At 43.3% G+C, this 22,212-nt stretch overlaps 1 protein-coding gene across 2 annotated transcripts in view; it reads right to left on the reverse strand.

The window, feature by feature from the left end:
* Positions 1–15,934: 15,934 nt before the first annotated feature.
* LOC124113697 overlaps positions 15,935–22,212 on the reverse strand; it is a 30,423-nt gene continuing 24,145 nt past the window's right edge. For both annotated transcript variants that reach the window (XM_048386212.1, XM_046474180.2), the window contains exons 6-11: positions 22,058–22,206; positions 21,046–21,184; positions 20,029–20,199; positions 19,460–19,620; positions 18,872–19,097; positions 15,935–17,300 (exon numbers count right to left, since the gene is read on the reverse strand). In XM_048386212.1, the coding sequence (XP_048242169.1) occupies positions 17,007–17,300; positions 18,872–19,097; positions 19,460–19,620; positions 20,029–20,199; positions 21,046–21,184; positions 22,058–22,206 (1,140 nt within the window). In that variant the 3' untranslated portion in view covers positions 15,935–17,006. The remainder of the gene's footprint in view (positions 17,301–18,871; positions 19,098–19,459; positions 19,621–20,028; positions 20,200–21,045; positions 21,185–22,057; positions 22,207–22,212) is intronic.

A 22,212-nucleotide genomic window follows, 5' to 3' on the forward strand; every position in this document is an offset into this window, starting at 1 on the left:
AGTGAAAACATCTTCTATTATTGACAGGTACACCTTCGTATCGACCGGTTTCCACTCGAATAGGAGCCACACCACATCTAAACTTGGCTAGTGCCGATCTATAGTCTCTGGGCATCTTATTTGAAACATAGTATTCTGTCCCATATACTTGTTTGTAACATCGATACATTCTCAATTTATTAAGCCCATTTCGCCCCTCTTCCTTTCTTAACATATCGCTCCAACACATGTAGCTACGGTAATCAGCGGTAGCACTGGGCGCTGCGGACCGCCTCCGTGGTCTAGTGGTAGAGCGTCCGCCCGGAGAGCGGAAGGTACGGGGTTCGATCCCCGGCCGCGTCATACCAAAAGACGTTAAAAGATTGTACTTGTTGTTACCCTGTCTGGCGCTCGGCATTAAAAGGCTCAAACAAGGACTGGTCGACTCGGAGCCAGTATACCGTGGGCTGTGTCTGAGTGGGGTATTCATGTTAAACTGCGGCAAGGTATCTCAGTGTGCTAGCACTATAAATCGGCATCAGTCCGGACTAGTACAAGCAGTCACACAAACACGTCGCTATAAAAGTGCAATAATCTTGGACGCGACGTTAAACCCAATTTCACCTCACCTCACCGGGCGTTGCGACCCTGTTCTGATATATCACTCCCAGATAACAGCTCCCTTGTGACGTGACCCTATTATGACCCGAATGACACCGTGTCCAATTGCTTTGTGTTTTTCCAGATGAGAACGACCCCCTACCCCATTGCAAACGAATTTCACATTACTTCAGCCAGATACAAACCCAACACGACACTCAAATTGGGACTGTAGGCAGAATGGGGAGTCAACCTCTGGTTGAACCACAACAATTGCGTAACATTTTCAAAACTTGCGTCGGTACGTCTCAGCTGATAATTAGTCATCATTTAACGTGGCCGATGGGTTTCTTAGATAAATAAATTGTATAACACATTTTAAAATAAACGCAAGGATGGTGTAGCCTTTATTGTTAAAGCGTATAACACGTAAAGAAACATAACGATGGTGTAGCCTAATATTTAAAGCGTATAGCAAATTAAATAACAAACACAGTGATTTAAGAGTTCGCTGAAAAAGGCGAAGGCCAGTGTTCTATTCCCAATGTAGGTGCAATGTATGGAAGTTTCTTGGGGGAACCCGCTTGTGGTAGTGACAGACTTTTGAGAAACGCCCAAAAATGCACAACAGTTGGTGATAGATGTAATATATTGTGTTCCAGAATATTTCCAGAGAACTAATAACAAAATACCACACGCATATTCAACAAAATAAACTCTTCTCTATTAATGAGCAACACCGACTGTTAAAATGGCACGAGTCAGATACACAACTCTAATGATGCCGTACTGTTTAATCGTGTAATTACGATACTTCTACATAAACAACATTTCACGATTATATAATAATAATAATAATTATAATATAGTTTATTAATGTGTCATGTGTACATAATACACCTGGCCATTACTGGCCTAAAAGACACCTAAAATTATACAATCAATAAAATACATAAATAAAATATTATAACTAACAATATCTTCATATGTATACAGCAAACCCCATCCACCCACCACCCCTCCCCTCGCCCCACTCCCCAGACACATGGACATATACTCTCATGTAGGATCAACCTAGTCACCAGTTCACACACCTTAGCACACACACACACACACACACTCCCCCCTCCCCCTAAAAGACACCTAAAATTAAACAATCAATAAAATACATAAATAAAATATTATAACTAACAATATCTTCATATGTATACAGCAAACCCCATCCACCCACCACCCCTCCCCTCGCCCCACTCCCCAGACACATGGACATATACTCTCATGTAGGATCAACCTAGTCACCAGTTCACACACCTAAGCACCCAAACATTCCAATTCTTGATTTTATCAGAGAGAACGTGCATCTGGTCCCGTTCAGCAATAGTCTAGTAACAGCCCGTGGCAGTACCAGTAATAAATCCTTAGGGAGATTCGAACCCGCTTATTCGACGTGAACTTAGGCTTGAACCACTAGACTATCCCGCATATGTTCCCTGATTGTACATTAAGACGCCCTAATCCTGTCATTATCATGCTTAATCCCCCCGGTAGGCTGGACCCTTTAGTCGAGCGGAAATTCTCTAGATTAGTTGACCCCGGGTGACCAATGGCCGCTCTTGTGTTTCCTCCATAGTAATTAGTGGTGTCCGACTTGCATCCGACATCCCCCTCGAACGGAATGAGTGTTTACCATTGCTGTACGCTATCCTGAAAAGAGATCAGCTCCATCGCTACTATCGTATCGCGGGTCTGTTTAGGGAACAATATAGACCAGTAGAACAGGCCCACTGTAGATGTCAGCCACCACACCATTAACATCAGTAAACTACCTCCACATTTCTGTGGGAAACCATGAAAGTATTGCTACATATAAGACAGCTACGCGGTAAATCAGAACGAGCAATGAAGAACGAAGCGTGGTATATTTCACGATAAAACATTGTTCTGTCATGAGGTCTTTTTCTGGATATTTGGATAAGCGCTCGCAACTTGATGACGTCATATTTTGGACGACGTTATTGTTTAGAGCGAGTGAGTATGGTTTTACGCCGCTTTAAGCAATATTCCAACAATATAACGGCAGGGGACACCAGCAATGGGCTTCACACATTGTACCCATATCGGGAATCGAACCCGGGTCTTCGGCGTGACGAGCGAACGCTTTGGTGTCAGCAAATACATTAAGTTGAAGCGGCATTGAGTCCAGTATTTGGAGCTTGTTGTCGATTTGAATTACGGAATCACCGACAATAGCTGTTAAACAAAATATGGCGCTCTAATCAAACAGATTGTTTACTACTTATGTCAGGCACTGAAAGCTTGTGACACTGAAACTTCGTAAGTTAACAGGAGGTGGGCACCCATAATTTAAACTAGCCTTGCAAAAGTTTCGTTCCACATCGCGCATCACTATTATGACGTCATATCGCTCACTGTGCCGCAAAAGATATGACGTCACAGACTGATAAAGGAAAGCGACAAATAGCAAGCTCTATGTTAACCACAAAACTTGAAATTCATTCTCTTTGTAGATTTCTATCGTGTTTTCTGCACGATACGCATTGCCACACATTTTTTAAAATCAGAGGGGGTGACCAATCAAAAGCGAGTATTTTCCAAATTCATGGTAGAATTAATCATGAACAGATTGGTTGAGAAACATCACAGAGTTAGCATACTTCGCGGTGTTTCAACAACAGCAATGAAACGTTCTAGGACTGTCAATTCGCATGACCCAGTGTTGAGAACAACGATATAAATAGCTGCGTGTGGATGCCACAATGTATATCGGCCTCACGATCAACGTTTCAGGTTACACATCACTGTGTTGGTCATTTCACATCCGCCTTCGAGCTCCACTCGGATCCACTCGGCATATTCCGTTTTCTACATTCTCATACCTATGGAATTGAGGCGAGCCGAGGGTCACGCACCCGTTGCAGTGAAATCCTGATGTAATTGGAATTTCTTTGGTAATTATTCATGAACGATATGTGTGTTTTGCAACAAGATAATCATCAAAATCATACACATCATTGTCAGGACATCCTGTCCAGTTAACAATTTATTCTTTAACGTAAATCCTGAATTATTTCTGGAAAAGTTATTTTTGCAAAACAATACAAGCCCCCTAAAAAGATGCCAACTCTGCGCATCGATATTAGGGCGCCTTAGTTGACTGGGACTGCCGTCATGGTGTAGTGGGTAGAGCGTTTGTTCGGAGGGCGGGGGTCAATGTTTTGACCCCATGGCCACGTTTTTTTTTGTTTCTTTGTTGTTTAACGCCGCACTTAGCAATAATCCAGCGATATGACGGTGGTCCAGAAAATCCTGTGATTGACATCATGAGCATCGATCGACGCAATTGGGATACGATGACATGCATCAACCAAGTCAGTGAACCTGATCACCCGATCCCGTTAGTCGCCTTTTAAGACAAGCATAGTCGCCTGGCCGCCTTATACCAATCGACGTTAAATTATGGTACTTGTTGTTACCCTGCCTGGTGCTCCGAAGCAACAATGACTAGCCGATAGGAAAACATTTAACTTCTGGTTTATTGCATTTAGCGAGTGAGTGAGTTGGGTTTACCGCCGCTTTTAACAGTATTCCAGTAATTTCACGGCGTGTCAGCTTAATGTGGGAGGAAATCCCGAAGTGATGCATGTCTCAGACGTTTACCACTTCGGTGAAACTCACAAGCACGAGAAACATAATCGGGGCGAACCGGGATTCGAAGCCACAATCATAGGTTTCTAGCGTGCCCAAGGGACGCAACTCTTCACAGCGAATTGCGGCGCCTTAGACGACTGGGCCACCCGTGCCCCCGTATTTAGCGACGTTTTGAAGTTAGTAGGTTCTTGCACCGGTATCAAGTTGGAGTCGCCTTCCTGATTCGACGACGGACTGCAGTCTCCACCAGCAGTATGTTAGGGTATTATTGCAATTACACGTAGGTTCATCACAGCGAGAGAACTACAATGCCCTAAGGATACACTGACAGTGTTAAGGCAGCCATTAAAAGAAATCTTGGGTGAAGGATGTGTTGAACGAATGTAATGTCAATTCAGTTGTTTTCCGAGATACTGTTTCAAGATCATGCACTGCTGACATGTGCAGAAGGGGAATGTAATTGTGGTTTGCATGCATTTAGGCCACGTGTCACTTTAGGTCTTCCAGCCTTTTAGCAGAACTCGATGACTATCTTTACTATCTACAGCATGAGCACTGAGAGAGTAGAACATCGTCTGTCCCAATATAACGCCAGTTCCTTCGAAAGCTCAAACTACACACAGAAAATAGTCTTAGCTGTGACGAGGTGTCGTTTCATATGAATTTCTATAACTTTATTCAGCGGTTGAAACGCAAATATTCTGAATGATTTTGCGGTCCATGTATGTTTTCGGATTATTTAAAAAAGAACGCTATATGGAATAAAATAAAATAACATATGTTATCATTGTGTTCCTTTATGTCGAGTTATATTCTTGCAGCTCCTAACCTTCGTGTCTGCATTTCACAACTTTTGAAGTACAGTTGGACATGCCCTTTCTACACAGATTTCAAAGAGCGCTGTTCGACTCTTGCTCAAATGTTGTTCCTTGATCAAACAACATTGATCAAGGTAACAACATTCAAGGCCTCAACTTTCACGGGAGACATGTGGAAGACATTCTAATTTGCATCACGTGCTCCGTGTTTTCCATGTGAGGGCTAACCTGATTATGTTTATACGTTTCTCAGCATCATATCTGACCCCGTGGGTAAAACATCTGCACCAAGTCGGGTTTTTATCCCTGCTGAAATACTATTTAAAGTGACACACTCACTCACTCCATATAGATGTCCAACCCCCACCCCGAACGCCCCAGGAGTGCCAGGATCAATGGGTCATCGCCTCGAATAGACTCAATTTTTTTTATCAACGCTTACTACTACTCACTCACTCTTATATCAGAGGTGCTATGATGAATAGGTTGGCGATATTGGCGTCTTTATCCTGAAATATTTTTCATCAAACCGCAATATTATTATTCCAGATTGTTGTTCCATGCACATTTCCCGTGTTTCCAAAACAAACTATTTTTATATGATTAGTTGTGTTCCGTTATCAGCCAGCCTCCAGTTTTTGTGTGGGACGCTTTACATTAATATTGTCACTTGCACGAGTGTCTGTTGAGATTTGTCATGCTTGCCAAACAACTAGCTCCAATCATGTCCCTGCGACCGTGTGGGGTATTAAGACGCAGACAATACAACGATAGACAACATCCCTGTCGTCTTCGGGGGCCGAGTTACAATCCGTGGACGGGCCGGAAATCAACAAGAATATTTCCGTTAATTCCGCCCCGTATTGTCACACTTCAGAGCAGGTACTCGAAGACCGTGCGTTTGAGGCTGTCATACGGGGGATAATCTTTTGAGATTAGTCGCGAGGAATATATAAGTTGCCGAAGGAACGATGATATCGGTCCTTTTGAGCAACAGCCGAGTTCCATACATAGAGAATCTTAGAGGTAAGGATTTGATTGTTTCTTTTACATGACTATAGCAGTGTGTTTGGATAGACGAACAGGAATTGTCCATGTGTGTTATTGGCCAGAACTGTGCTGGTATGGTGCCAAATTCTAGTCAAGGTGTATAAGTTTATACATGTACAATATAATATATAGAGTATATTTCATGTGTCGAGTGAAATATCATGTTTCTCTCATCGAGTGACTGGTGGAAGGAGATATATCCTTTTCCCCCGTCACAAGATGAGAGAAACATAATATTTCACGAGACATATGAAATATCCTATATATTATGTACTTTTTGTGTAAATTAAATTATTTCATTAAAAACGTAAAACCTTGAAACGCAAAATTCTCCCTAACACACAGGGATGGTTGTGTTTGCGACTTAAAAAAGGAGCTTCGCTTCTCAAACAATATAAACAAAAGTAACAAAAGCTATTTAGGGTCACGAACATTCTCTGTCATACATTTAGATATGATTATATACAATATCAACTTTAAATATTCTTGAAAAGTAGGAGACTTTGAATACACGTTGGTCAAGTATGAAAAATGCTTGTTTGCGAAACGAACAGACTCGATTAACGAGTCAAATGAGAAATTTACAGTTTATAACGAAACAATTTCGAGGGAATAACAAATGACAAGAAGTGATATTAACTCCATTAATGTCCATCTGTCATTATTTTGTGTTGTCAATGTGGGACTAACGTAAAAAGGACGTCAACAGTTTGTGTAGGGGCTAGACAACAGCCCCTACACAATAGTTCCGTCAAAGTGTTATGTTCACCGCAGTGAAAATATCACTTTTCTCAACTTCAGAAAACTCAGTCTTTCACAATGAAGTTGTGCGCGAACTCGAGAATTGTTGGTGTGTATTTTAAAGTTATAATTAATTTATACAATTTTTTTATTTTACGATAAACGACCACGAGTCGTTTATTTCTTATGTGAGATATCATCATTTTGTACAAACTTTAAAAAACATTTATCCGTATTTAAAAAATGATGACTCCCCGAATACAGTCCGACCTCGGCAATATCGGACAACTCCATTTTATGTACAAGGGCGTTAAGTTTGGTATTCTCACCTTTCCTCCTAATACCTCGTCATATCCTCCAACTTTTCGGTTCGAATGTTCAGCCATTTCGCTCATCTGTGCTGTCCAGCTACATCTATGGGTAACAACTCACTGGACACTTCCCTCTTAATAATAACGTCGTCAAATGTACGACGTCATCAAGTTGCAAGAGCATGTTCGAATCCCCAGAAGTGACCTCATGATGGAACAATGTTTTATCGTGAAATAAACTACGCTTCGTTCTTCATTGTTCTTTGCGATTTATCGCGTAGCTATCTTATATAATTTCTTTTGAGTCAGCGCTCAAATTGGAGTTTGCAATAAAACGTGTTTCAAACTTACCAGATAACTGACCACAGCATTGCTCCCACTCAAATCCCGTGCATCAATACATTTACTCCTTGCATAAAAGTTTAAAGAAACCATACAGCGTCTATAAAGTTCAAGGTAGACACAATTTTATGGATAACAACTTCTTTAATACTGTAAAAAGCGACGTTTCGGTATAGATCCTTATACCGTTGTCTTGCTTGACAACTTTTGAGCAGGAGTCGTATAACGCACGTTGAAATCTTCGCAGAAGCAGCATGCTAGATTGTACCTCAAAATTTGTGAAATATAGACACCAAAGGCTACAGCTGCTGGAATATTTGACCGTTTGAAAGTTGAAGCCATCCATCCCTCTTGTCATACAGTTTTGTGGATATTTATTGTCACTCTGAATCTTTCTGTAGAGATCCAAATGAAACAGTCGAGGCGGTATCACTTGTCTTTGTTGCTTCTTGTTTTGGTGGGTAAGTCAGTGGAAGGGAATGGGCTATTCGACCATTATTCAACGATATCAGATCATCGATATACCTTAAGCTTAAATGAAACATCCTGGACAAACTCCCTTTGTTTTGAAATTGTACATTGTGTACGGGTGCCCATGATATATTAGAAATACTGTACGTGGACGGCAGTGTATATTCACTCACTAACTATGACACCACCTCCACAGAAAGACGTACCCGCTGTAACGGGAGATATAAATATATATACATGTATATGTGTGTGAGCTGGATTAGTTTGGGCATGCTTTAAATATCGAATTTTATTAAACAATGTCAACGAAAATGGATAGTTAAATTAATTTTAAATAATTCAATAATGTTAACACTTAACTTTTAAAACAAATTTTTAACACAAACGCGTTGCCCTTATACTGGATAAAACTGACTTTGTGTCTGATAAGCAGCGTTGTATTAATGTCCCATGTGTTTTAGATACAACTAAGCATTTGTCGTTGCACGTGAAGTGCATGTAAACTGTATAGTATGACCCGTTTACCGAAACCTCTCTGTGTGTTCCAATAGTAAACCATCTTACCGAGGCAAGGGAGTTGGCTGACTATAAAAGTCCATTTTCCACCCTTGACGAACTAGGCTGCAATTATGGAGTTATATTTTGGCTGGACTAACGAGTATGCGTAGTCCAATCAAAATCGCGTAACGAAATCGACATCCGGTTCGTCAACTGCCGTGCAGATTTCGGTCGATTGCAGGATTTGCAAGCATGTTTGCCGTCAACAGATATTTTCCAAATCTTTTCATGTTTTTAATCAAGGTGCTCACGTGATTTGATGCACTTCGCGAAACAAGACCCGTTTTATTACAAAATAGATCTTGATTATTGATCAGATCGTCTTCACTGGGAGACGCCATTTTGTTTGAAACAAATGCAAGTGAAATGAGATTGGTCAATAGAAGGATCATAGACATAACTTGTAAAAGCCAATGGTGGCGCTACGATCGAGTCCAGAAATTTCAGCGTAGTTCGGCAAGGGTGGAAAATGGACTTTTTTACAGTCAGTTAACTCCCTTTACTCGGGAAGATGAGTGTTTACTCAAATTCAGTGTTTACTCATATACAGTGTTTACCAAGTTAAACATTGTTTACTCAATTATATTTTGTTTACTCATATACAGTGTTCACTTATATACAGTGTTTCTTCGGTTATACATTGTTTACTCATATACATTGTTTACTCAGTTATACATTGTTTAATCATATACATTGTTTACTCAGTTATACATGTTTACTCATATACATGTTTACTCGTATACATTGTTTACTCATATACAGTGTTTACTCAGTTATACATTGTTTACTCATATACATGTTTACTCGTATACATTGTTTACTCATATACAGTGTTTACTCAGTTATACATTGTTTACTCATATACATGTTTACTCGTATACATTGTTTACTCAGTTATACAGTTTTTACTCATACACAATGTGGCAGATTCTGGTGTGTCACTGTATATGTTCTGCAGCCAATCGTTACACATGGTAATTAACACGTGCATTGTCGTCGCGATGTTGCAGATGGGCCAATGGTGTATAATGTTGTTCCTGGCAATGGTTACCATGTACGGGATGTCGTTTTCTGACCCGATCCTTCAGAGAATCAGACGTGGAGACGGAAAACCCAAAGTGTGAGTTGTTTTATTTGTTTGTTTGTTTGTTTGTTTGTTTGTTCGTTAGTCTTTTAACGCAACACTCAGCAATATCCAGATATTTCACGGCGGCCTATAAATAATCACACTTAGCCCAGACAATCCAGTGATTGAGATCATGAGCATCGAGCTAGGCAATTGAAATACATTGACATGCAGTTAACCAAGACAGTCCGATCCATTTAGTCATCTCTTACGACAAGCTGGGGCTGAGTATTCTTATCCGGGATCCCCACGGGTGTAATTGTGCTACGTGAGTGAGTTTCCAGCCGAGTTTAACTGAAGGAAGTCAAATGAATCCGTCTATGAACTTTTCGCCAACTCTAGCGCTGTCTGATAGTGAAGAAATGTGTAGACATAAGCCGCGCGGCTGTTACGCGTGACGAACGAGAAATACTGTCGATGTAACATGAGCGCTCATTGGTCTGAACATTCGTTGGTTTCCCTCTCGTTGGAAAAAGGCCAAGGCTTGATTCGTTGGTTATAAATAGCGACTAGACTGGGTGAGGTTGAGGTGAGGTGAAATTGGGTTTAACGTCGCGTCCAAGATTATTGCACTTATATAGCGACGTGCATGCACGTGTGTGTGGTTGTGTGTGTGTGGCTGCTTGTACTAGTCCGGACTGATGCCGATTTATAGTGCTAGCACACCGAGATACCATGCCGCAGTTTAACATGAATACCCCACTCAGACACAGTATACTGACTCCGAGCCGACCAGTCCTTGTTTTAGCCCCGTAATGCCGAGCGCCAGACAGGGTAACAACAAGTACCATCTTTTAACGTCTTTTGGTATGACGCGGCCGGGGATCGAACCCCGGACCTTACCTTTTCCGGGCGGGCGCTATACCACTAGAACAGCATTTTGAATAGGCGATCGATATCAGCCGGCGGGGTAAGAAATTAGAGTTTACGTCTCTGCCAGCTCGTGACAAAATCTTCCGAACAAGGTGAAAATGTATTGAATTCACATGATACATTTTACAAATTTATGTTGTGGTATTTGATAAAAAGGTAAATTTAAATATTACATCGCAGTTTTCATATCATACCCCATGACGCCTATATCCGCCCTCTGGCCCCCGGCTCTCGCGCTGATATGGGGATCTCGGGTTTCATATGGGGTATGATACGAAAGCTGCCATATAATAACTCAGAAGAAAACACCGTAGGAAGAATAAACCATGACTCCCTGAATTTAATCCGACCTCGGCAATGTCAGACGAGTCCTTTTTGTGAACAAGAAGTCCTAACTTTGGTCTTGTCCGCATATTCTCACAATTATCCCAATACTGATTGTCACATCGCTCCCACTTTTAGATGCGATCGTTCAGCCATTGCGTTTATCTACGTTGTCCAGCTTCATCTAAGGGGAACAACTCACTGGAGAGACTTTGATTCTCGGGCCAACAGTCGGTCACTGGACCCGCCGGGATCCCGGTTGTGCAGTCAAAGTAATTCGGTTCGGTACCATAATGGTAGAGGGAAATCAGAGTGCTCGCCAAAGACGTTCAAGTTAACTGTACGACCCTAAACTGAAAAAGTGGAAAATAAACAAACTCGAATCTGCTTGCTTGTCAGTGACAGCTTCAAACGAAGGGCAAGGCCGCCATCAGAATAAAAAAGACAACCGTCTTTTCACCACGCTTAACGTTTAACATTAAATCAAATTAAAAATCACGAAAGAAGTCAGATGCATCACGCCCATAGGGACCCCGATCTATCGGTAGTCGTAGTCTAATGTAAACTGGGCGGCAAAAGAAAGTAGAGGTCGAGTTCCATGATCGATAAAAAAATAACAAGAAGAGGTTTTGTTGTGAATTATTTATATAATCTAGGGAAGGCTAACAAATGATTGATCAACCACAAAAAAATTGTCCGACACACTACAAGTTCATTGTCGACACAGTTGCCTTCAATAGCGTGTATGACGTCCAGCTGCCTCACTGCATACTGTGATACGCCGCCTCATCGATGACGTCAGTATAATCCCTGTATAATCTCCTCTCGAATACACGCCGGAGCCAAACGTTCCCCACTGCGTTCGATAAACTCGTTCTCTGTCGTCATTTCGAAACAAGTTAAACCGACGTTCATCAGTAAACAGCACTCGACGCCAATTTCTCACTTGCCAGCGTTCAACCTGCCTCGCCCATCGCAGTCTCAGGCGTCGATGCTGAGCAGTCAGTACCATTCCTCGGAAAGGACGATACGCTCGGATTCCAGCAGCACGAAGTCGTCGTATTACTGTACGTTGGCTAATGAGATGTCCCAACGCTGTAGCTGCCGTCGCCGTCGCCGTTACGAATCTGTTTCGCAGGTGAATGAGCCGTATCTGACCGTCTTCCAGTGGTGTTGTCACTCGGGGTCATCCGGTTCTAGGCCTGTCCTGTGTCCTCCCTGTCTGCCTGTACCGTTGAATCAGCCTGGCTACTGTCAATGGTGTACAACCAAACCTTCTGGCAGTTTAGACCTGTGTTGCCCCCATTTCGGCCATAACGATGGCTCTCTCTCTCTGCTCCTGTGACAGTCGAGGCATTTCTTTTGTGTGTTTTCATCACGTGTGGTTATACTCTGCAGACGAACGCATTTATACAGCACGTGCAGTTTGTCATAGGCGGGAAACCGGTTTCACCCTTTTTTTGTCACCGCACGAGCGCCGTCAAAGGTGGCGCGTTCGGGTGAGCTGTTTTTTGGTACCCGTTCCTGGGCAGTCATATTCCCAATACCCACTTTCCACTAGTTATCGCTGTTTTTAGGAAAACTACAAATTGCCAACCTGTACTTTCTTTTGCCGCTTAGTTTAGTCTAACGTCTCACCACCTGTATCTTCACCTGTATCGTGGGTAATAATGACGCTGATGCTGATGTGATGTCGTAAAATTAAGTTGACCTTCCTTTGTTGCAGGGTCCCCCCAGGCATGAGTGTCGAGAGGTTCGTGCAGTCGTGCGAGCTGTGCGGCATGTTCTACGGCAGCACCTACAACTACGACTGCCTTAACGACATCACGTTTAGGACATTCCGCGGATGTCAACTGGCTATCAGCTAACTACGTCATAGTTTTATGTGACGTCACGAACATTAGGCCTTACTAGGGCCGAGACAAATGCGTTCATGTTTTCTGGGTATGTCTTGACGGGGTGACGGCACGCCCCAGAACGGTGACAAGGCGGTGATACATTTTTATTAAGAATCACATTGATGTTTGTATGTAAATACTTGAAGTCTGAAAAACAACGCTGTAAAGCATATCATGGGGGAATTACAACTAATTATCATTCAGAGAAATGCTTCAAGATTTACACATGATGTTGGTCGAGTTAGAACGCCTGCCGTCATGTACACCTTGTCACTTCGAATAAAAATTTTCGCTTAACCTTGGTCTTTTAATTGCCTTGCCGTGAAGATCCGGGTTAGAATAGGTCTTCAGCAACCCATGTTTGTCCTAAAAGGCGACTATGCTTGTCGTAAGAGGCGACTAACGGGATCGGGTGGTCAGACTCGCTGACTTGGTTGATGCATGTCGTCGATCCAGATTGCGAGGATCGATGCTCATGATATCAATCACTGGATTGTCTGGTCCAGACTCGATTATTTACAGACCGCCGTCATAAAGCCGGATTATTGCTGAGTGCGGCGTTAAACAACAAACCAACCAACCCAAACCAACATGCGTGTCCCCAAAATGGTATGAGTAAGTGAGTATGGTTTTACGCCGCTTTTAGAAATATTCCAGCAATATTACGGCGTGGGACACCAGAACTGGTATTCACACATTGTACTTTTGTGGGGAATCGAACACGGACTTTCGGTGTGACAGGCTAACGCTTTATCCACTTGGCTACCTCACTGCCCCCAGGATGGTAATGAAACAGTGGGGATGGGAGTGGATGGTTGGCCAAAGTTTGGCAAGCTCCGTGTTAATTATGGCGTCAAGTAAAAACGACCAGGAACTAATTAGATTGGAGATTGATTCAATGTGCAGTAGTGAGTGAGTGAGTGAGTTTAACGCCGCATTGAACACCATTTCTGACATGTCACGGCGTCTCAGTATGCGTGACGCAATCGTAAAACAACACGTAAAACTAGCACATCAAAGGATCACAATCACGGTGAATCTTGGTTTCATCCCGTGTACAGCGGATTGTGGCACGACTAAGGGACGCAACTCTGTACAACCTTCTAAATCTACCCCAAATTGGAATTGAAAATGTTATTGCGTCTGAGATGATATTGTTATTGCAATGTCGAAAAATGTCCCAACGATGCTGCCTGAAGAGAAGTGTCTATGATACCAGGAAAATATCCTTTTTCCTATTTTCACGTCGAGTGAAGTTATATGCAATAAGTTCAGTGTACGCACATAATATGGTAAGTAAGACGGGGCACGAGTGAATGTACACTATTGGGATTAAACCGCACTACTTCGTCAGGTTTCAGAGGCTGCAAAGACGGCACAAACACACACACATGACGACACAAACACACAATGGCGCGCGCGCACACACACACATCACGAAACACACACAGAATGGCACAAACACACCACGGCGCACACTCTCTCACACACACACAAACAAACTCCACGACGCACACTCACACAAAAACACACAACATACGCGCGCGCACACGCACACACACACACACACACACACACACAGAACAGCCCAAACACTTACACACCACGGCGTACACACATACACCACGAATGCACACACATACACACACATACAAACACCACGACGCACGCACGCAAACACACACACATAGAAACACTACGGCACACACATACAAATACCACGATGCACACACTCAAAAACACACAACGACGGACACACACATCACGATGCACACACACACACACATACACACCACGGCAGAATACTGGTATCTAATTTTAAACAAGACAAACAGTTAATCTCCTGATGAAAAAGTATGTTGCGTAAAGTTTGTTATTCGATAACTGAACGCACGTGCGATGTGGTAGCTTGTTTAAAGAAACATGCGCATTTAACATGTAAACATTTTTAATGTCTGAAATATCTGCATCTCACGACAGCAAAATGTTCGCCGGAACCCTGAAGTTACAGGGTATGGGTTGTATCATGGGTTCAAGGTACATTTCAGTAAACATTTCCATACATCTTGCTCATTTGGTCGCTGTGTGTGGTTGGTGTATTGGTGGCCCGATACTCATTGTGGGCTGACTCACTCCCAAACAAGTGGGGTAACGTACAATGATTTTATGAACGCTTCAAATGTGGAGACGGTTGCGTGGATAAAACCAACTGAGTGTCAGCGCCACTAGCTCGGCGTTCAGTGCTCGTCAATGAATATCCTTTAAAGGAATGCGACAGATCCATTTCCATAATCGTAAGAAATCTCGACTGTACGATTCCGACAATATAATAAACTTGTGTTTATGAATCACTATCAAATAGTGAAGATGCCAGGTGTTCGTGAAACAATTCATGAATAAAGTCGCTATAACAAAGACAATAATTCAACCATTTATTAGAAACATAATGTATAACAATTCATACGCGAACAAGGGGTGTCTAATATCTTCTGAATGTTTTTTTCTTTTCTTTAATATATAAATATAATAATGTATCAACATTAAAATTCTAAATAATGTTACTTCCATCGGCACCGTTGCTGGTTTCTGCATTGTCCACGTGTCAGTGGTATACGTCAATGCGGCCGTAAAAGAAATATTGATTTACTCGGAATGAGTTTGGTTTTACGCCGCTTTTAGTACTATCCCAGCAATATCACTGCGAGGGACACCAGAAACACATTGTACCCATGTGGGAAATCGAACCCGGGTCTTCGGCGTGACGAGCGAACGCTTTAACCACTGGGCTACCCCACCGCCCCTCATGTTTCATGAACGTGTCCTGTATCCGGTACAATCTTGCATGGATATTACCTTGTGGTTACATTAATATCAGCGGCAACATGAGAGAGTCAATCTTGTCAGTCTTCATGGTAAACGATTTCTACTACAGCGTATCGATGAGTGAGGTGAGGTGAAATTGGGTTTAACGTCGCGTCCAAGATTATGGCACTCATATAGCGACGTGCATGCACGTGTGTGTGTGTGGCTGCTTGTACTAGTCCGGACTGATGCCGATTTATAGTGCTAGCTCACTTAGATACCATGACGCAGTTTAACATGAATATCGCACTCAGACACAGTATACTGACTCCGAGCCGACCAGTCCTTGTTTTAGCCCCTTAATGCCGAGCGCCAGACAGGGTAACAACAAGTACCATCTTTTAACGTCTTTTGGTATGACGCGGCCGGGATCGAACCCCGGAACTTCCGCTCTCCGGGTGGACGCTCTACCACTAGACCACGGAGGCGGTCCCGTAGCGATGACGGTAACCTTTCACTCATATGTGTACTTTAAAAGACTGGCATCATAGCACTCATACTCAGCAATTAATGTTCCAATTTGTATTGTCCACAACAGCTGACTTATGTTTACGAAGATCCAAGGTTGGCAATGTAATAAAAACGAAAAATGAAAAAAGCAAACTGGATTACAGCATGAGACGTTTACCACTTCGGTGAAACCCACGAGCACCGGTATGGTGCTTACAAACCTAGAAACATAATCGGGGCGAACCGGGACTCGAGCCCACAATCATAGGTTTCTGGTGTGTCCAAGGCACGCAACTCCGCAAAGCGAATTGCAGCGCCTTAGGCGACTGAGCCACCCGTGCACCCTTTCCAGCAATTACTAAGTGTTGCTTATTCATCGAAGGACTGTCTACATCATAGGCACAATGTTGGCTTAGCTGCCCTTGTTTGCTGTCTGTTGAACTTCTCACTGTCAGTCTGACTGACCTTCAGTACTGGTTTAGTGTCGTCCTAGTTTTACTTTCTATACATATCCATGTTATAAGTTCCAACGAAATCTGAACCTCATTCTTCCTTAAAGTCATCAGACAGATCAATAATAAAGTCAAACCCCGTTAGCACGGACACCGTTAATCCGGACCCTGTTGATCCTGACACCGTTAATCCGGACACCGTTCATCCGGACACCGTTAATCCAGACCCTATTTATCCGGACACCGTTACTCCGGACATCATTAATCCAGACACCGTTAAACCGGACCCTGTTAATCCGGACACCGTTAATCCGGACATAATTAATCCGGACACCGTTAATCCGGCTCGACCACATTTCACCCATAACCCAACATGTTACGTGGCTCCACCATAGCTCACCTGTATCTTGAGTATCACTCCAGGTACATTATTCACAGTCAATATTCACATCACTATTCGCATTGCTATTCACCACCGCTGTTCACTCCTTCTCCGGCTCAGTCAGGAACACGTTCTTGGTGCTGGGGTTCATCTCCTCCTGCCGGATCAGTCGACTGACGTTTGTCCTCAGCTCCATGCCGTTGGTCACTCCGCGCGGTTTGCTGATCATGGAGCGGTCATTCTGTATGACAATAGGGAGAATCCCGTGTTCCTCTTCCGTCTCCACGATGATATCACGCTTCACTTCTCTACCCCTCTCATTCGCCTTCCTCTGCACTGGTAATTCTGGACGAATCTTCGCTTTAGGTGTTTTAACGACAATGAAAGGATCGACCTGAAACATTTTATAAAAAATGTATACTTTTCAAGGTTTGTTTTGTTTTTTGTTTAACGCCGCACATTCGGCTATATGACGGTGGTCTGTAAATAATCGAGTCTGGACCAGACAATACAGTGTTTGACATCATGAGCATGAATCCATACAATTGGGATACGAAGACATGCATCAACCAAGACACCGAGCCTGGCCACTCTTTCTCGTTATTCGTCTCTTACGACAAGCATGGGTTGGTAAAGACCAGTTCTAACTCGGGTCTTCAGAGGTAATTATCTTTATTGATAGTCTACATGTACGTACGGTCATGACAAAGTACACGTAGTTGGTCTTGGACCAGTCCTACTCTATAGTGCGACCAGACATTGACATAATGTCCCCCTGATGGTCGCCTCTTACTGCAAGCATGGGTCGCTGAAGATCAATTCTTCGCGGGTAATAATTCTCACATACACATGAGCAATATCAATGAGGCCATTCCACGTTCGGAAAATGACCCGCGATAAGCTTGGCTGAGTTGCGTCCCTTAGTACCACCAGGATCTGATGATTGTTGGTTCGAATCCCAGTTTCTTATCGATTGTAGTTCATGGTCTATTTATTGGAGCACCTTTAATAGTTTTGTTGCATACGTCCCACGTCAAAGCTGACACAACTGAAATATTATTTAAAGCAGCATTATACCGTCAGTCTATCCGGTGTCCCCACGTGGATTTAAATTTAGCCAAACATAAGATTGTTAAACCTATTATGAAGACAGAGGTAATTCTGACATTCACCACAAAGACACTCACATATGAGTGGCATGGGTGGCTCAGGCGCTGCGAATCGCCGTGCAGAGTTGCGTCCCTTTAGCGTGCCAGAAACCTATACCCATGGGTTTGTCAGCACCATACCCATGCTCGTGGTTTTCACGAAAGTAGTTATACGACTTGTCAGTAAGATTTGTCTTATTCACGTTGACACGACAGAAAAAAACCAAACATGAAATAGTGTTCACAGCAGCATTGAACCAAACTCGCTCACATCTACCCGAGGTGAGGGAATTATCTGACTATAAAAGTCCAGTTTCCACCCTTGCCGAACTAGGTTGGAATTTCTGGGTTCGAACGTAGCGTCATCAGTGGATATTACACGAGTCATGTCCCTTCCATGTCCCTCCTATTAACCAATCAGATTTCACCTCTCATATATCACTTGCATTTGCTACAAACAAAATGGCGGCGCCCAGTCAAGACGATCTAATCGATAATCAAGATCTATAAAACGTGATAAAACGGGTCTTACTTCGCGAAGTGCATGAAATCACATGAGCACCTTGATTAAAAACATGAAAAGATTTGGAAAATATCTGTTGACAACGAGATCGCGGTAAGAATGCTTCACAAATCGACCGAAATCTACACGGCAGTTTACGACGCCGATGTCAATTTCGTTACGCGATTGGACTATGCATAGACTCGTTAGTTCAACCAAAATATTACTTCATAACTCCAGCCCAGTTCTTCAAGGGTTGAAACTGGATTTTTAAAGTCAGTCTTGCCTCGGGGAGATGTTTCGCTGACTACTCACATATGATCTGGTAGTCTTGCAGGTGAGGCGTCCTGTTTTCTCCTCTGCCTCGTCATCGAATCCAGGCCACCGCGCCCATCCACTCGTCCCCTTCACCGTGGCGGGGAGATGAGCGATGGCAAACCCCGACTGTTCCAACTCCACCGTCCGCACCACACTCTTCTTGTACGACGTCCAGATTGTGTCCTTGAATACCTTCTCGCAGATCTCAGAGTTTGTCGGGATACTGTAACAAGTGAGTGAGTGAGTGAGTTGGGTTTAAGCTTACAGGCAAGGCTTTGTTGAAATACCAGGGTCATAAGTAGGCCGAAAACGGAGATTCCAAATCAGAGTGAATGAGTGATGTTTTATGCCGCTCTTAGAAATATATCACGGCGGGGCATATCAGTTATTGGCCTCACACATTGTACCCATGTGGGGAATCGAACCCTGGCCTCCTATGTGAGGAGCGAACGATTAAATCACTGGGCTAGCAACTACCCAGGAAAAGAACGGACGTGTATTAATATTTCTTCAGTATTTCAATATGAATATCTTTTCGACTTAGGTTTCGACGGTTACAAGTTCATATTATCAAAGCACACTGACTCTATAGGCATGTAGTCCTTTTTCAGGTAGTCCTCCACCTGCCTGCGAGGACACATCCTCTTGAATGTCCTCACAGCAACCCTGAGCAGCTTCACGCCTTCGCTCATCAGTGTGATGGGGACAATGGAAGTAGACGGCTCCAGCGACAGAAGACGCAGGTCCTACAACAAGGAACACAGGACTTCATCCATAGCCAAACTGTGATATACACGTGCATAAACCATCGTGCCGAATCATCACCCTCTTCCCTGACCGCCATCCACCCCGGTCACCCCCTTCCCCTGATTCCCCTAGCCCCCTCCGCCAGCCCCCATCCCATCCCATCAATCCACATACTATCCCCAAATTATACTACTCCACAGGCCTCCCCTTCCCCCGACAAAAATAAGGCTCATATATATACTTTTCTTAGCAACAATTAACCCCATTTACATTGAAAAGGAGCCCCAGTGAGATGGGAAAATCTAGACTTTGTACATTTACCCCCCCCCCCCCCCCCCCTTTACCCCCCCTTTACCCCCCCCCCCCCCCCCCCCCCCACACACACACACACATAAATGACCCCTCACCGTGTTTTCTCCCTCTCTGATGCAGCCTACACACGCCTGTTTCGTCCTGCTTCCTCCGCCGACCTCCTCATTGTCCGGCTTCCGATAGTGCAGTTCCTTGTCCATCATGCCCTTAGCGGTCAGGTCCAACATGTCGCTGACACTGAACCGCTTCAGCAGTGACACCCGTCCCTGGACACACAATAAACACGAGGATTTATGACGTGGATAAAAGTATCTTATAAGTGAGTGAGATGGGTTCAACACCACCCTTTACAGTATTCCAGTTACATCATGGCGTGTCTGCTTAAAGTGGGAGGAAAACCCGAAGTGATGCGAGTCTTGGACGTTTACCACTTCGGTGAAACCCACGAGCCAGGGTATGGTACTGACAAACCTAGGAACATAATCGGGACGAAAAGAGATAGTCGAACCCACGAAAAAAAAGTTTCTATGACGACTTAGGGGCGTAACTCTAAACAGCGAGTTACGGCGCCTTAGAGTATTAAATCATACACAGAAGACACCCAACATTTTAAACTTTCTGTATGCACATTGGTCTTGTCTTCTTTCTGTTTTGAAATAATACCGTTACGAATGTCGTAAACAAAAAACGTTCTGTCCTACGATAGCAGCCATCAATACTTTAGCATAGAATTACGATAGTCGTAGCGCAAAGATCGCGTTGTGAAACAAGGCTCGGACAACTAATTGAGCTTGGTCCATGACATAGCAACAGCCGATGAAATTGCCCTGGTTGCCGAAGATGGCGTCACAGTATCGTTATTGTTTCTTTGGGGTTTTTTAACACCACACTCAGCAATATTCCAGCTATATGATGTCGGTCTGTAAATAATCGAGTCTTCACCAGACAATCCAGTGATTGACATCACGAGCATCATCCACACAATTGGGATACGATGACATGCACAACCAAGTCAGTGAGCCTGACCACCCGATCCCGTTAGTCGCCTCTTTCGACAAGCATGTGTTGCTGAAGGTCTTCAATGGTCAGTATGTTGTTGATAGTGTACGTACGGTCATGACGAAGTAGACGTAGTTGGCCTTTGACCAGTCCTGCTCTATAGTGCGGCCGTGGGGGATGTAGAGCACCTGGGAGTTAAAACACAGGCTCTCGAACTGCTCGGGGTCCCAGCCTTTGAAGATTGGGAACTTCCTGGAACCAAGTACAAACATGAGTTGTCAGCGGTCAGAGTCTTTCATTATATGTGTTATTGTTCTTGAGTAGCTACAGATACATACACCGTTAAAGAATTCCACTACATTTTTTTTAATTTGAAAAAAATATATAATTGTTTTATGAGTTGAAATTTCATTCTCTCCGACAACAGATATGATGACGTCACATAATAAATGACATTGTCTGTCAATGCCGTTTAGCTCGTGGAATCATTATTACAAATGTGCGTCGTATAGAATTATTATATAATTAACTTATTTGTTATTGTTCTTGTACTACAGCTAAATCTACCGTTAAAGAATTCAACTACATTTTTTTTTAATTTGGGAAAAAATATATAATTGTTTTATGAGTTGAAATTTCATTCTCTCTGACAATCGCCTCATCTCACCAATATTCTCATCGGGATATTGTTCCGTGATGATTTTTTAAATACTTTGATTGGAATGTGACGTTTACGTTAGTCAACTACGTGGGGATTGCGGGTCGGAATATAGCTGTAGGTAAGAAGCAGTCTATTAGCTTGTCGAGAAGATAATGTATCAATATGATGTCAACAATTAATAGACTGTGACGTCATAACATATGATGACGTCACAACAATAGATGACATTGTCTGTTAATGCCATTTAGCACGTGGAATCATTATACAAATGTGCGTCGTATAGAATTATTACGCCGCTTTTAGCAATATTCCAGCAATATCACAGCGGGGGACACCAGAAATGGGCTTCACACATTGTACCCATGAATCGAACCCGGGTCTTCGGCGTGACGAGCGAACGCTTTAACCACTAGGCTACCCGACCGCCCCAATTTAATTGACCGTAGACACACAATAATGCTTACTTTGCGAATGCCATCTTCTCTGAAAGCTCTACTTTGAAGATGCCCGGGCACACGTCCATGAAGGTGGTCTTGTCAATCTGGAACAACTCAGTGGGCTCCCGACAGATCACACAGGCCGACCGCTCGCCGTCACCCATCAGGGCGATTTCCTTTGA

Source organism: Haliotis rufescens, unplaced genomic scaffold (assembly GCF_023055435.1).
Source record: "Haliotis rufescens isolate VD_foot unplaced genomic scaffold, xgHalRufe1.0.p SCAF_6, whole genome shotgun sequence".
NCBI lineage: Eukaryota > Metazoa > Mollusca > Gastropoda > Lepetellida > Haliotidae > Haliotis > Haliotis rufescens.